At 38.5% G+C, this 17,759-nt stretch overlaps 1 protein-coding gene across 6 annotated transcripts in view; it reads right to left on the bottom strand.

Moving 5' to 3' along the window:
* Nucleotides 1-241: 241 nt before the first annotated feature.
* Nucleotides 242-17,759, bottom strand: part of rbfox1 (RNA binding fox-1 homolog 1) — a 227,617-nt gene continuing 210,099 nt past the window's right edge. For 5 of the 6 annotated variants that reach the window (XM_084744732.1, XM_084744733.1, XM_084744731.1 and 2 more), the window contains exons 10-12: nucleotides 15,849-15,913; nucleotides 7,028-7,103; nucleotides 242-1,628 (exon numbers count right to left, since the gene is read on the bottom strand). In XM_084744732.1, coding sequence (XP_084600858.1) covers nucleotides 1,506-1,628; nucleotides 7,028-7,103; nucleotides 15,849-15,913 — 264 coding nt within the window. In that variant the 3' untranslated portion in view covers nucleotides 242-1,505. The remainder of the gene's footprint in view (nucleotides 1,629-7,027; nucleotides 7,104-15,848; nucleotides 15,914-17,759) is intronic. The other variant, XM_084744735.1, reaches the window with a different exon arrangement.

Below are 17,759 nucleotides of genomic sequence, written 5' to 3'. Positions count from 1 at the left end.
CATTAAGTTTTATTACACTGTCAAATTCTTAAATAATGGTGTCATGAATAAGTGGTCCCATCCTGACTTGTTATAAAGATGTAATTAAATGTTATATGGCCAGTTTGAGGACAGATTTCAGCACCAATATACTCAGCAATAGCTAGCAGTAAACTAGCTAACCTGTATCTGGCCATCAGCTAAATCTGTAAATCACCTTGGTATTGTTCTCTGTCATCACACTGGCCTTATAGCAAAGTCAAAGTGGTACCACTACACTTGAAGTTCAGGAAATTATTCATGACAGTGTGACAAAAGCATCTGACAGTGTAATAAAACTGTAAACTCAACATATTCACAACACACTTATAATGGTCTTATGACAGCCAGTGTCATAACCAACCACATATGACAGCGTAATGTCACGTTAAAACAGCTACAAAGCTGCAGTTTATTCAAGTCTGATAATTATGTTTATGTTGTCTTGGTTAATGTCAAGTTGTCATAACAAAGGCATCTCAAACAACATCAAAATTACATAATTTATGACACCCAATGACATTAGTCATAAAACATTCCTAAAGATGCCTTCACATTCATTACAGGTGTCATGACACAGTTGTAACAGTATAATAACAGCACACCACTTCAAACAGTGTTATCAGAGGTCTATATTGACTATTGATTTCATAAAGGACACAAACCTCTGTCTCCTGGCTGAAATCCATCCACCCCACCTCCTCCGTACACAGACTTTACGGGCACATCAAAGCATGACACCTCCAGAAGTGACACCACCCACAGTGTCACACTTTGAAGCATAAGGACACTGACCATGCTGCCATCTTTGACACGTCGGGAGTGAGAACGGGCTGCTCAAACACACCCACCCTGCCCTGAAAAGTTTGCAGAACAACTTTTTTGTCCATTTCCATTTTTTTCCCCAAGGCTTCTTTACTTCCTCCTAAAGCAAAGGAAAACAAACTATCATTGCTAAACTGACAGAGGAAGTGCCAATGGAAGCTGAGAGAAGTAAAACAACAACACTTGACTAGCATAGTCACTTTAACACTCTTACAAAACATAAAAACCCCAGTGTGACTATGACCTATCTTACAGGGTTGGAGTTCTATACAAGCCCTAACAATTTGAATCCGATAAATATTTCCTTTGTGTCCTAATCATTACTCTAGCAGCTCTCTATTAGTACCATGGAAAAACCTCTACAGCTGATAATCTATGTTTAAATCTTTAGAAATTAAAAACCCACAATATCAAAATACACAGCACAAAATATCTGAGGTATAAGATGAAAAATATCAGCTGTCATTTTATTCTTATTCTTTTTTTTTTGTACTTCTCTCTTAGGAGATGCTGAAATGATGCACAAACTGCATGTATTGCAATACCCAGGCCTCAGTAACATCTCTCCTCTGAGAACTCGTTCTCATTCGCTCACACACTCGCTCGCACACACACTTTCTCTCTCTCCTGTTGGAAGGTTGAGTAATAGGTTGGAGGTGTTGCTAATAGGGTGCGAAGCGGCTGTAGCCTCCCCGGTATATACTAGCTTGGAGAGAGGACAGCACTAGCCCCACGTCGTCGGCATGGCTCCGAGTTTTGGCATCTGTCAGCGGGGCGAACGCATTCTGAAACACACACATACGTGCATGGACAAGCACAACACCCACGAGAGAGTGCAAAAAATACGCACACAGACACACACATATTCATTGAAACACACACACACACACACACACACACACACACACACACACACACACACACAAACCTTGTTAGCCTCCCTCAGTCCTTGCACAAACTACAACTAAAGTTCCACCTTTACGTTACCGTTATTCCAGTGCAAACCCATGGGGGATGAAAAGACCAATGACCGGAGCAACCGTCATGCAGCAAGCACAGCGAGACGCTTCATGCCAGGGGTACATGCCAACAGCTACGTGAAAGAAATCCAGTTAATACAACCATGACCAACTGGAGGAAAAAAAAAAGACCAATCAAAGAAATCAAGTCCAAAGGTGATATTGAGCAGAATGTGAACCAGGACACGCAGGCTGAATCTTTTGGATGGATCATGCTGGTTTTCGCTGGGAGGGGGTGATGGAGATTGAGGCAGTTGCAGCTTTTAGCAGCAGTCATTTCAGATAGCTTAAAAGTGTGCTTTGTTTCTGTTTGTACAGTTTTGTCTGTGTGTGTCCAGACGAGACTGCATTTATCAATATTTGTACCAAGCTTTTTATCAAACTGAAAAGCTTGATGGGTCAGTATTTATCAAGCTTTTCAGAGCAGCTCAGTACAAACTGGCCAAACATTCTTAGTGATATGTGTTTGCTCCTACTTTACTCATCTAGAAAATGACGACTGTTTCAGGCCCAGACTGGACCAGACTTTGCTCTTGAGATGTTGATGTTGGTGGACGGTGCATTGATGATTAGCAAGAAGAGACCTTTTGCCAGCACAGGATGGTTGCAGAATTTCTATTGTAACTTTTGGCCAAACCGTCAAACCATGCCACGTTGATTTGCATTTCTATTGCCCGTATAACGCGCTGAGCTGTGCCGAGTCGTACCTGAGATGGAGTAGGGCCAAAGCGCACCTGACCCACCTCCAAACAGGTTGCTGTGACATCTTATCAACCTGTAACAACCCATCCTCTTCCTCTCAAACAAACCCGTATTGCAAGACTCAGCTCATGTGTGTGCAGAAGATCAGAAAGTAAGACTTTTTTTTTTAAAAAAAACATCTCTGTTCAGCTTTCAGTACTTTTGTAGCTTCTGACCAAATCTCTGTGGTCAGTTTAGTTGTGTTTCTTTGCTATATCTTTTGAACTGATTTAACACGTCATTTAATATCCCAAGTACTAAAAAGTATTGTTTTCATTTTACACTCTTACCTTATGAACAAACAAACACTTGGTACATAAAGTATCACATGCGTAAAATTTACACCCATGTGTAAAAACTATAATAACAATTTTGATAAAATAATTACTTTAGCAGTGATTTGGATGATTTGAAGCTATTAGCAGAATTTCAGGAGTGGGGTCAAACTTCAGTCATGCTCTCATACAGTTTTAGGCACCTAAACTACATGGTTTGTCTCTGTCATGTGGGTGTAAATAACCACATGGATATTCTACCCATGTTGCAAACAGCACGGTTGTCTACGGGTACCAGGGTGCTAATAACATCAGCCATAAATAGAATGATTTGTGGTAATCAAAAACAAGATATTTAATGAATACCTGGAATATTAAATAGTAAAATACATTTATTTCAAAGATATAGCAAAGATACACTCAGTCATGTGTTAAATTACATGGGAAATGAATAATTGACACTGATGTTGTTTATGAGAAGGGTAATGACAAAAATTTGAAACTTTTATTCAAAAAGTAAGGAAGAAAAAAATAAAATAAGGATTTGTGATTCTGGGCTTAAAAATGAGTTAATTGAGGAATTCCTGGACTACTGAATGATGGAATTAATTTATTGCAAAGATAGAAAATAAAAACTCTAACAGGTGACTCCACCTTTCAGCTGTTAACCAGTTAAAGACACAAGGTAGTTTTAGTGATATAGATATATTGCAAAAATGAAAAAGTTGAGAAAACTCGAAATTTCAAGGCAACAGACTAACAGAATACATTTTTAAGTCTTGAAAAATGTTTTACCAACTACTGATCTTTTGTTGAGATAATTTACTTTTCTTTTTTCGATAAACTTAAAGCTTTGAATTTGTTAAACTCAAAACATTGATGTGAAAGTAAATTTAAGTAGTAGTAAAAACTATTTAACTTTTCAAGCATTAAAAATAATATAAATCAGGTTCTAAGCTCACTGTGACCTATTTTTGATATTTTTTTGTTAGTTTCTAAAACTCAAAGATTCAAGTTTATCTAAATAAGAAAATTACATTGTCTCAACTGAAGATTAGAGGTCAGCAAAATTTTTTAAAGTTTATTTCAAAACTTAAGAATCTGAGTTGGGCTCAAAACTCAAAAATCTATCGCAGTGTGTTGCATTAAAAGTTTAAGTCGTCTCAACTTTTTTGTTTTTCTTACAGTGTGGTGGCTGGACTATACAGGCCATGGCCATCCAGCATGCAGCGTCTTGATTGTGTTCTGCTGTGCTTTCGTTCACTTTGGTAGAAAATTGCAGCGATGCTGTTCTGCAGTTTGAAAGCAAGTTGACGAGCAGCAGCATCCAGTCATCAAGAGACTTCTAACAAAGGGCTGCGTCGATCTGAGAGACATCGTCCACAAACTCACTCAGAGGAGAAATAAGAGAACTAGAACGTCCTTCGTGATGGTGGACTGGAACGATTACCAGGTCAATAGGGAATTGGGAAAGGCACAGTTTGATGCCCACTGCAGGGCCCAGTGCTAGCTCAAAAATCATTGAACGTGAATAATGGGCTTCCATAGAAATGCACAACCAATCAGTGGCATATTACACCATGTGTAGTATGAATGTTAGCCATGTACAATAATACCACAACTGACTAAGCTGAAATAAAACTCTTTGTTTGTAGCAGCATGATAGCAGAAGGAGTGTTTCCAATTCTAGGCGTGGCACCAAGACTGATCAGTGTATTGACTGACACTTTGAATATGATTTGAAGCAAGTCATTTTCTTTTGTGTGCAAACATTCATAACACAGTTTGGTGATTAATTACACAGCAGCTGAGCCTGGATCTCTGTTCGCTCTGGATGCCGTTGTTTGCATCTAACCAGTTAAGTTCCGACAATCTTCCCCTCCAGTCCGCCCAGCTTTCTTAGTCACTTCTTTCCTCCCTCGCCTCCTCCCTGCAGCTGTGGCACCACAAGGGATTTAATTATCAAAATGACTAATTATTTCATTACCAGGGAGTGCGGGGTGAGGTGGTATCCACCAAATTAGAAATATAATAACTAACATGGACTGGGCTGCCAAGGCATGAAGACATTCATCACCTTTTACAGGCGGGATTAATGTGTCATTTGGACTGCCGTTAGCAGCACAGACAAATTCAATTAAGTTTAAGTGAGGAGATGTCAGCGCTGGAGGAAAGCTCATGCACAGCAGCGACTGAAGAAAAGAATGGGATGGGGGATGGGGACAGTTTGAAGGGGATGGAGAGTGTGCTGATTTTGGAGTGTAGTTTAATATACGGACCACCAGAATAATTTTAAGAAAAGTGACATTACACCACAGAGTGCATAATATTGTCAAATAGCAACCAAATATGAATTGCATTGAATTCTTTCATCTATAATGCTGATGATGTCATGGTTAGTGAGCATTTTCTGTGTTTAATTGAGCCTTCCTGCAAACAGCAACTGTTCTGTTATAGAGTAGTAACTGTGACTAATCTTTGCATTTCTCAACATATGGAAGCACACATGTGAGGAATGGATTAAACTTCGTCTTTATCTGCTCTAACACATGCTGCAAACATTAGCATGTGAAGCTAACTAACGCTAGATTACTAGCTGCAGCAGTGTTTTCACCAGCCAGTCTTGTGTTAGAAACCACTGCATTTGTTATGCAGTTGTTTGAGGAGGAGGATGTGGGCTGGTGCAGAATCAAAGTAGGCCGACGACGTTGCATATGTCTCTCTCTTTTGGGTCTAAGCTGAGTTAGCTTAGCTCTTATCTTGGCTGTCTTCCTGGGGCGATCGTGACCCAGCTGGTCTGTCTGTATGACTGTATCAAGGTCCGCTAACTAACTAACTTGAGTCCCTGCACTTCTTTTTCTCATGTTAAACTAGCATTAGCATGAGCTTATATTAGCTAGTTGCGCTTCAGAAATCTGCTAGTGAGAGTCATCATTTTAGTCGACAAAATCCACGGTTGTCAGCCAGCATGTTCAAATTTCAGTTGTTCGCACGTAATCCAAATGGTGACAAGACTTGCGTGAGAAGAGTATAGCCTCTATTGTTATAGGGTAAGTTTGTTCAAGTCCATCTCACTACAAGTAGGGATGCAGCAGATCACAAAATTCAAAGAGGTGGGATTAGGGTTAAATTATTTTAAAAATGCACTTTGTTTTGATCTGATAATAGTAATGATGATTAATTACACTGTAATAATAATAATACAATACAGTATACTTCAATTACTATACTGTATTATACAGTACTGTACTATGTATAGTAAATATAATAGATAATTATACATTGTACAGTATAATACACTACTATACTCTGTAGACTGGCTCAATGTCCTGCCCACAGCACTATCTGATTGGTTAGAAGCCATGAGAAATGGCCAATCAACACAGGCACACTGTGTCACAGACCAGCGATCTTATAATCTTATTCTGTTTCTCTGATGACAGCATAGTTGCTTCGGTTGCTCCTCACAGAGACGAGCTGCAGAGTAAAACACAGCGCACATCTGTACTGTCTTTTCACTGCAACTCTGCACTGAGACGTCGGGTTTTATTACTTGGATAAAAGTAACAGCGACAGTAAAACTGTTTCACACCATGATGGTTACATGTGGTTTGCGGATCACGTGTGCCAAACTGTGCGGGGCGTCCCTTACTTTGTACAGTTTTTGTATTTCAGCTCACACCAAAACTATCTGGATGGATGGTTTTGGGGTGAACTGTTTCTTCAAGTATCTTGGGAGTCTTGTTCATGAGTGAGGGTAAGATGGATTACAACTGCTGCAGAAGTTAATTGGTTACCTGGCATTTGATAGGGCAACCTTTACTGTGACGACCATTTATCTTTTCATGCTTTTTTAACATTTTAACATAAATATGGCCACCAAAACTCAGTTGCCATAATGAATGACCAGGGTTATGTTATTATCCTAATCAACAACACCAAATGTAAGAACGGGTCTGTTTAGCTCAAGTATGGATCTAAACAACAGAAACATAAGCAAGTGGGACACGCTGCTAAAGAGGATCTCAATTTCAACATGTATTTTGGAGACACTTTTGGAGAGGTACAAATGAGAGATGGGATGATGACTGATGGGAAGTGGACCAGGAATGGAGAGCAAGTAATGCGTGGCAGGCAGGATAGTCTTACCATGGCACCAACGCTGTATGTGGCTGCTGGAGTGAGTGTGTGGTTGTAGGGGTCGGCAGCATATACTCGTCCGTAACTGTACAAACACATGAAAAAAACAATAACATCATGTCAGCAAAAACTCATTCTGAATATTAAGTTCACAGTAACAATAACAGTGTCATGGTCACTGCTTTATAGCCTATTTTAGCTGATTGTTCATTGAGGCTCACTGAGACTCATGATAAAGTCTCACTCATGATCCTCTGAGGCTACAATGTTAATTATACCACACAACACAAAGGTGTTGGAATGAACTACTGGGAAAAGTAAAACATGAGACAATAAAGAATAGTTATTGCAACATGTAACACAATGTGTAGCGCAACTGTGACACAGTACGTGGTCCTCTAGTGGCAATTTTGCATATGCAGGGCTGCACAGGCGATTTATGTGCACAGGCACAAGAACTGCTTGGTCAGGATGACACACAAAACTTTATCTTGCAAGGCAGCTGGATTCGCAAGATCATGAGATCACATGAGAATCCATCTTGCCAGGCGTCAAGTTATACATTTGTGGTCGCACCAAAAGTGGGGCAGCCAATCAGCGTCCTAGGAGGGACTAGTGGCAGCTACAGGTGTGGCAAGTTTCCATGGAAGCTACCTACCTCAAACAAAAAATAAATTAGTGTAGAGACTGCATTAGCATCAGTTATATCAGAACTTGGGAGTATTTCTGCCTTGAAAGAAGAGGAAAGAACAACACTGAAGGCTCGATGGAAAAGATCTTTTTGCTTTTCTCCTGGCCAGCTTCGGCATAAGTTTGATTTGCCAACTGCAATCTGATTGGTTGAAGTAAGCCTGTGTTAGATGTGATAAACTGATTCAGGTTCAGTCAGGTACAGACTGGCTATTACATACATCAACATTAAGACACTTCAATCAAAATTATGAGATGAGACTACCTCAATGTTGAGATAGTTATCTTAAAAGAGAAATATGTAAGACTCTTGTACTCAAAATAGACATTACAGTAGAGTTGGGCGATATAAAAATTTTTCCAAATGACCATTGTACCCCCGTTAATTGGCAGTTGATGATATCTTCTTTCCCCCTTCCACCTCGCCCCATCCTCTTGAGTCTTGAGCTTGTATAAACTCACAAAATGTCAAGAAATTAAATATTCTCACACATATTCTCCTTTGAAAACAGAGAAATACAACTGTACACCTTCTGAATTCAAGTTTCTCTCGACCTTAATTGGCTTGTTAACTCTTCGGAAAACACACTTCATTCAAACTCGACAGAAAAACTCACCTGAACTGTCTTTGTAAGTCTGTCCACTCTTCCAACAATCAGCAACTCTGGTTTGGACAAATTAAATCCTTAATTCACTGAGTGAAAAGAGTGCAAAGAGTCTGACTCTGCAGGCTGTTTTTCTCTCATCCTCACCCAGCTCAGTGCACTCGGCTCTGGCTGAATCCCTATTTAATATTTGGTCTATAGTTGAAGCAAGTCATTTCCCCCTCCACCTCCTCCCCAGGCTTGAAGCTCAGACAGGTTACCTGCAGGCTGCAGGGACAATGAATCTACATGAGCACAAGATGAGCACAAAATTATATTTTACCACCAGTGTCTAGACTCTGTTGGGGGATTCTCCTGTACTAATCACAGTCTCATATGAAACAGCTACCTTCACTAAAGGTACAAACCAGCACCATGTTCTGATCAGACACATTGCAAACACTAACAAATAATAACATTTGGAGCATAAAACAGCAAATATAACAACTTACTCAGTACCTAATTCAGGTATGGAAATTGGAGTGGAAGTGAACGGTGCATGTAAGGAAACAATAAATGTGTTTTCCGAGTTTGTTACACCATGGAAACATATGTTATTGACCAAACAGCCAAATCTATAAAGTGTATAAAATTCTGTCTTAAATTCATGAAAAAAACAGCAGTTTTCTCTGCTCTGACATGCTGGGGGTGTTTCCACTCTGCTGACTCAGTGTCAAACACCACTACGACCTAAAAAACCACCAGAAACATGGATGCTCCATCTAGCAGCTCTATTGGACATGTCCAGACGTTTGTGAACAACCAGTCTAACACCAGAATTCAGTACCACATAGTTCTCAGTGTTTTAACATGTTTTTAGCAACTATGTTCTAACATGTATAATGTGTTTAGAAAGAAAACTATTGAGTGAACTGACATTTTATTTGTCTTGTGTATGGAGCCATTCAGTTTAATAATCTCAAGCGTTGTGATCGAAAAGTCCCGGAAAAAAAATCAAAGGAAATTAGCCAAGAAAGAAGCCGAGTTCAAACGATACAGAGACAGAAAAACAAACCACAAAGCTTGGTGAAAATGGACAAAAATATACGAACAAAAAAACGGAGAATCAATGAGTTTTTCTATTTTTAGCAAGAACTAGACAGCAGCAGTGTTTATTCCAAGTGAGCAGCCGTGCTGTGGCCAACCAGTCCATCCCCCCCTCCATGTCCTAGCTCAGTCATGATAAGGGCCAATCAGGGGCCAGGGCCTGTGCCCATAATTGAGCTGATTTGCATAGCGGCCCAGTGGTTGAAGCGATTAGAAGTTAATCCCGATTAGTTTTGGACATTGCTATTCACCATGCAGCCCCCTCAACACCCACACTCAGCCCAGCACTGCATTTGACCTATCTTATCTCACAGCACAGAGCCCTAACCCATCATCAGTGTGTGTGTGTCTGTGTGTGTGTGAGAGAGTGAGACAGTGTGTGTGTGGTAAGCTGCAACCACAACACAAATTCAAATGCAATTTGAGTCAAATGCATTTTTAAAATGACCCTGAGGTGAAAAGATAAACATGGAAACAACATTTTCAACAGCTCTACAAAACGGTCGGGAGCTTGGTCAAATGCACAAGGTTTTTTGATAGAGCGAACATTTAGTGAAAAAAGGAATCTTTCCCAGATTGTCCTTCAACAATCTAAAGAACTACAGTCTGAAGATGTAAAACTGCAGTTTTCTTGGTCATCTGGTAGGCCAAAAACATATTTCTTTTTTTTTTTTTTAATTCTGTTTTAATCAAGTAATTACTCTCTTTCTGAGAGAAAGATCAGGTCATCAAGGTAATTTATTTATCATTATACAACACAGGGTTGCACAATAAAATGAAAGTCATGGTCCCTTCATGCTACAAACATAAATAAATAAAATAAATCAATGTATACAGGAAATAATTCTGTAGTTCATTAAAGATGAGAAGGTTTCTCATGTCTGTGTTTTATGGACAGGGTGGGAGGGTTACTTTAATGTATAATGTATAATATAAATGATAATATTATATAAATCATTTTATATTAATATTATATATATATGAATATAAATGTGGTTAAACTTATAATAATGTGTTTTTTGAACTGCAACTAATGATTATTTTCACCACTGATTAACCAGTCCATTATTTCTCAGTGTTTGGTCCATGAAATATCAGAAAATGCTGAAAAAGCTGATCAAAGCTCAAGATGATGTCCTAAAATGTCTTGTTTTGTCCACAACTAAAAGATATTCAGATTACTGTCAGAAAGGAATAAAGAAACCAGAAAATATTCATATTTAAGAAGCTGAAATCAGAAAGTTTGACTTTTCTTAATTAAAAAATGACTCAAAACATTTAAGCTATTATCAAAATAGATGCACATTAATTTAACAGTTGATTAAAAATAAATTAATTGTTGCAGCTCCAAGTGTTTTATGTTTGTTGTTAGGTTTATTAGTTTGTCCAGCTGTTCCTTCCGTTGTTATGCACAATTTATCAACTGATTGATTGATTTAAAAACAAAAAATGGCAAAATTTCCACTCAGTGGAGCATTTTTTCACTAAGGGCCATGATAATGAATTTGCAGCTGTGTGTGTCATTTTAAAATTGTAATCCTACTAATAATCCCAATTTTTACTAAATGTAACTGTGATCTGATAATGTCTTTTTTGTTTTTAATCTGTAACAGCTCACTGTTTTCATGGAAGCTAACATTTTGGGTCACAAAGCTGGAACACATGTTGTGCATGTTTTTGATGGCAGGGACGCTCCTGTTAAAAGCAAATTAAATTATGAAGGCCAAATAAATTACCTTGAATGTCGACATGGAAGTAGCATTTAATTCCTGGATTCTGGAAAAGTTCCTGCTCTGGAGAAGGGCCAGAAAAGCCTGTGCTCGCCCATGTGCATGTGTGTAGTAATTTGTGAATGCTCATAATGTGCTTGCGTGAGCATTATCTGCATGAGTGACTGCATTGCATTTGTATTGGTTTGCATGCCACATGAGCCAGACTGAGTCTGGTCAGGCCTCATGAAAGCAGCTGTTCCCATCTGTGACCCTCGTGGCATGAACATGACCCACATGGTGCCAGTGTGGCCTCGCACAGATGGGCACATCAAGGCTACACAGGTACGCAAGCAAGCCTTCAATACCACTCCAGACCTGTGAGACCTCCAAACAGTCCTGTAAGCCTTCACTCAAGGTTCCTTTAAAGCTCCAGTCATTGATTATTTTGGCTTGGGGACAACAGAGATCAATACTTTTAAAGTCAAAATAAGCCAAGTTGTATCATAACTTCTCTAGCCAGCTGATACCTGCAACCAATCCTTTTTGTACACAGATTTAGAAAAAAATGATTATTCACAATCATTGCAAGCATTTTTCATAAAGAAGAACCTTTGAAAAAAGGTTAAAAAATGAAGTATTGGTATTGGTGATTGTGTTAGCAAATAGTAGCACTCTCTTTTTTTAGCTCTGGTTTGCTCTCCACCAACTCCTGAGAAAAATATCTGTCTCTATAGCTGCTAAATGCTCCACCATGTTACACTGTAAAAAAAAAACAAAAAAAACAAAAAAAAAAAACGTTGAGACTCAAACTCAAGTTAGAAATTAAGTTTAAAAAGTTTTACTGACCTATAATCTTTAGTTGAAATAATTTAGTTTTCCTCTAGATTAACATAAATGTTTGAGGTTTAGACATTAAAAAGAACATTTTAATTGAAAATATTAGAATTCTAACATTCAATTTCATTTCAATGAATTTACTCTATTTTTTTAAAATATAATGTTTTGAGTTTCTAAAATTCAAAGACTTAAGTTTATCTAAAGATGAAAATTAAATTATCTCAACAAAAGATCAGTAGTTGTTGAAACTTTTTCAGAACTTAAGAATGTGAGTTGGGCTCAAAACTCCAAAAATCTGTTGCAGTGCGTTGCCTTGAAATTTTAAGTTTTCCCAGCTGCCTGCTGGACAGGCAATCTGCAGGTTTATCAAAGGTTCTTTTCTAAAAATAGCAGAGCTCGCACAAAATCTGAGCCAGTGCCATTGTTTGTTCGAGACAAGTCGCTTCCATGGACGCTTCTCGCTGTCGTCACACAGTGGTTACACCACTTTTGGTACCCAGATAACTCGAAGCCTGGCAAGATGGATTCTCATGTGATTTTGCCAATCCAGCTGCCTCGCAAGGTAAGTATAACAGCTCTCAAATATCAAAATGCTCTGTCTTGCACACTAAACATTTTTATAAGGTCATTCTGATGACATGTACAATTTATAAAGACACACATTTAGGGGTTTAAATAAGGCGAGGACCACTGGTTTCACTTCTTTTTCTTTTTTCTTAATGTATAAATTTTCACTTTCTTTTCTCAATAAAAGTACTGAAGCAGTGGAATAAATCTTCATGGTCTCCCTTAAGTCTTTTTTTGGGGCAAATACAGCCATTGTCATCATTCATAAGCATGATAGCTTATTTTCAAGTGAAACCACTGTGTATCTACTTTGTCTGCTAAAATATTAGCTGCTCTATTGTCTAGAGCCGCGACCCTCTCTGTGATCGATTTTACACGCTGAACTAGACGGATGGTATTCCTGCCATCCAAGATTGTTAATTCCAACCAAGCTCGCACGAAAACTGAAAACTGGGGGAAAGTGAGGCAGAGGATGAATAATGAATCAAAAAGGACAGACATCTGCAAGTTCCATGCAATTACAAACTAAAATTACACAGCAGTGCTTACTAATTTAACACAAATTATTCATTGTGTTATGAATACATCCATTATTAATAAAATGGTGAGGGGCATATGGGAGATAAAACACCCTCAAATATCATTTCAGCCCTAGAAACCACTATTTCAACTCTGAGAGCTTTTCTAATATTCATAGAGCATATTATTTTCACTAATTAAGCAGATATATGACTCTGTTGTATTTCTATCATCACACAGTGAAGTCTCAAGAGACTTCAACAACTGTAACCTGCAGTGCAAGCCAGTGTAATAGTAATAAACCTGTAATAAACCTGGTGAAGCTGCTAATGTTAAGGTTTTTGCTGCGTATGTCTCAGCGAGGTATTGGTTCAATGATTCAACCCCATTGTCTCTCGGAGTATTAAGCCTGTACATTGTGATGCTGTTGCTATGGATACTATTGTTATATTAAATGTATAGGATGGGGGTCGGGCAAAGGGAGACAATACAAGCGGATATGGATCTAGGCTATTGTGCTCACTAAACAACCAGTGTTAGTAATCCACCCTATCACCAGAAGTAAATAATGCTGATATAAATTGTTTCTATAGATTCATGTTTTTAACCTTCAATACCAAAGTCATATTATACTTTACATTTTATATGTATATTTTAATACATTCTTGGAAATATTTCTCATATTTTGGATGTGTTTCTGTTTTAATTTGCTGTTGCTGCTGTTCATACAAACTGGTTTCCCTCTTTATGCTTTGATGATGTTGCGTCTTACTCATAGTTATTAATTACTAATAACTGACATGGCTGATGACAATTCTGGATTATGATTAATAGGAAGTTATCAGTTAAGCAATATCACACAGGAGGGAGTGCTGTTGGACTGAGTATCATCATGTGTGTGATTCTGTCAAAGATAATCACAGCTGTGCTGATATTCAGTCCAACAGCACAACCTCAGTAAAACTAGCATTATTTATTAGTTAACAATAATGAGTGACAAGAGATTATGATTTCTTTGTTTATTTATTTAATTATTTGGCTTTTCCAACACAAGTAGTATCATAGCTAGAGTAGGATTGGGCTGGGCCTAGTACCACATAAACATTCCTGCACACTAATGTTAGCTTGCTAGCTACTTTGCATAGGTCAACATGTTACTACAGAAGAGCTCTCCTTTAGTTATTCAGAGGAATCCACAAAACTGCCTCCAGACTAAATTCTGCTTGCTCTTTTTAACACACTGAATGTTAGTGTCTATACTTTTGAGATGTGGACGAAAACAAACGGACCAAGGCCGCTTGAAAAGGCGGGACTTGATCTGCTTCCAAGAGGGTGGTGCAGTTTGTTTTTGGTTTTAAAGCAAATGTTCAAACCACAGGATATTATGACAGCAGACATTTCAAAAGCTAAACTGCCAATAAATCCATCTGTTGACAGTTGAAATCTTTTCAGGAAGCGTTGATCTGTAAAAGCCATGGATATATTCATGCAAATCATTTCGTAACATTTTCGTAATGTGTTGTTTGGTGAGAGGACATCACTCAGAGTTGTAAACTGTGTTATTTTGTGTTTGAGTTAATGTCTGTCAAAACTAAACAGGCCGCTGAATGAGAGGCGGCGCATGGAAGGTGACTAGCCTGTCCAGCGCGAGGTTGACGGCGGGATCTCGGGAGTGAGGTGGTCCAAACCCCAGCACCACCGTGTGGTGGGGGAGACAGTGCAGACTCGGCGGGTCAGCGACAGAGCTGGGTGAGTGAGTCACGAAGAACCAAGGTAGGCCTAGCTTTCCTTCTAATGGACATTACGTCTCCCCATATCACATCTGAAGAACTAGACACACACAAATTTCCAGAGTGGTATGTGGCTGTGACCCAATAATAACACATGTGCACATTAGTGCAGGTGTTTTCCCTAATTTATGGACCAAAAACTGTTCCAACTGCTGTGCTTGTACTCAACTTCACATAGTTTCTCAAAGGAAAGGAAAAGTTCAAAATAAGATCTTGTCTTTGTCTAGCTTGTGTCTCCTAGTCATAAATGAGAGCAATTAAAGATCATTGTGAGACTTTGATTATTTTCTCATATTCTTAAATTTGGCTCCTGATAAATAGCCTTTGTCTCGTCTCAGCTCCAGACTAATTTGAGCCCAGTTTAAGATCTTTAAATGTTTTTTTTTGTCTCACTGCATTGGCTTGTCTTAAATAATCAGCTCTTGAGATAACAGAAAACTTGATGGTTTTAAATGAGATGTGAAAGTCTGATTATGATTTCTTTGTTCATTTAAAAACAAAGTTACACCTCCAACTACTGGCCTGGCATGGATACTACAACGTTTTCAGTCATTTTTGCTGATCCATGTGCATGGGGATCATCTTCATAATGTTGTGTGAACGCAGACTTTTTAAAACGCAAGAGAAAAAAATTAGACCGTTGTCATCTAAACGCGGGTTAGAGTTGGGGTTAGTTGCTGTATGTGGAGGTAGTTGACTGAATTCAATAGTTGCATGGTGGCTGTGGGACCATACGTTGAATTTAACTAACCTCTTCTCAATATATCTTGGAGAGCAAACACAAAAAAAGCAAACATGAATCATAGAGGCCCTTCAGTTTGAACACACAGACACATTTTGCTCTGCAGCTGATTGTCCTTGCGAATGCAGCTCAAGACTCACCGCTGTGTAAATAAAGCCAGCGCAGCCTTGCTTAAATGACACTTTGATTATTTTACTATCTATAGGTCATTACATCCTGTCTTGAACATAAAACATAATCATAATCAATCTCCTAATGTGTCACTGGGAGTTTATATCTTACCTGTCACTGTATGCAGCAGCTGTGGCAGCAGTAGGCTGGGCATATCTGTAGGCAGCGTAACCACCCTGGAAGCACACACACCAGAATACACATAAGAGAAAAGACTGGGAATTCAGCATTATGGATATACAGTTTACAACAAACAATGAGACAGACATACCAACATCAAAAAACTTCATGAACATGTCTTTTTTATCTTACATATGAAATACTACTTCTAAAGGCTGTAGCATACAATTTTGAAAAACCCATGTGTCCAAGACCGTCCTAATTTTAGTTCACTTACACTTTCTATAAACTGTACGCTCCTGACATGTCAAATACAGCGGCTTGGTCAGTGCCCTGCTTTAAAGCTATGACGCTCTAGGTATCCCTCTAATGTTATGTTTTCATGTGCCCTTAAAGTGAGGTGACCTGGCAACAAAGTCCACATCTGGACGAGGTGGGTGGACGGATGGGTCAAAGAATCACAGGCGGTTTGTGTCCTGTGTGAAGCCAAAAGTCAACGCTGGCTTCTGTTTAAGGACTTCTAAGCCATTTTTTTTTTTCACTTTTTTTGGTTTGCCTGGTCTCTTAATGTAAAAGTGCTTGTAAAACCTCAACCCTGTAATGCACAGTCAAGTTATAGACATCTTCTTTTTTTTCAACACAAACTGGGATATCAGGATATGTATGCTGCAGTGATGACAGATGAATATATAACTATTTATATGTATAAATATTGGAATTAGATATTTGGCATTTGGAAATTGTCCCGCCAAGTCTTGGCAACCAGGAAAAAAATGACACTCTAGTCAAAACGCAACAAATACTATTTACATATCTACAGGAGAAGTTCTTATTTTTCTCTCTAAGCAGTGATTCACCACAGTTGACTTTCAACTGTCATCACTTCCGGTACATGAAGGCAAATACGTAATGTGAAAAAAAAAAAACCCCAAAAAACCCTTTATATCCATGTGATATTCCATGTGGCCTGGGCACGTGTCTGTCCATGCTATCCAAATGTGCAAATAAGAATCCACACATTATTCATTAGATATATGCGATTCTATTCTTATTTTGGGTGCTTCACTGATAGTGTGGATCTATAGATGCAATGATAGGGTGAGTCTCGTGTTACGTGCATACCCAGCCTCGTATAGCCACTCTGATTGGTGGACAGACTCAATGCAAAGCATCATGGGTTAGATATGGCGACAACAGCAGAGCAAAAGACCCTACAGACTGTTTAATATGGAAAAATGGATAAATAATCACAAAAGACGCTCAATATCATAATGGATTTATTGTGCAAAGACTCTGACAAAGCACTTAAGTTGGAGGCTGGATCACAAGGCTTCGTTGAAACGGCACAGCATTGATCTTTTAAAAGTAAGTTGCTAGCGTGCAGCATTGATGTTATCTTACAATTATTACGGTAATCAGAGTACTGATTACAGAGGACACGGCATTGCAAACCACAGAGGTTAACATTAAGAGAGGTTAAGTTATGTCAACTTGTGTATCTTAATTTACATAACCAGTATACTTATTTTAACCAAAACCATGATGTTTTCCCAAATTTAACCAAGCAGTTTTTGTCCCTTTATTTTGAAAGTCTACATAGAGATTGTATATTTATTATGGCTAAGCCTTGCACATACAAAATTGATGCTAGAGGGCTACCTACAGTTTCAGATTTTGAAGCATATGACCACCGACCAAACTGCTGTATTTGATGTGTTGACATATAAAACTACAAGTTTTTTTGTTGGCCCAGAAGTAGTCAGATATACCCTTCCAAAAGTAGTACATGTAAATATATCATACATTTCACATGGCCCACATTTCATATGCAAAATATTATATTTCACACCTGAATCGTCCAAACCAAAAATGTGATAAACCACATGTGAAATATGTTATTTT

The sequence above is a fragment of the Lutjanus erythropterus genome, chromosome 19 (assembly GCF_056507025.1).
Source record: "Lutjanus erythropterus isolate fLutEry1 chromosome 19, fLutEry1.hap2, whole genome shotgun sequence".
Lineage (NCBI taxonomy): Eukaryota > Metazoa > Chordata > Actinopteri > Lutjaniformes > Lutjanidae > Lutjanus > Lutjanus erythropterus.
This window is presented reverse-complemented; position numbering and strand designations above follow the sequence as displayed.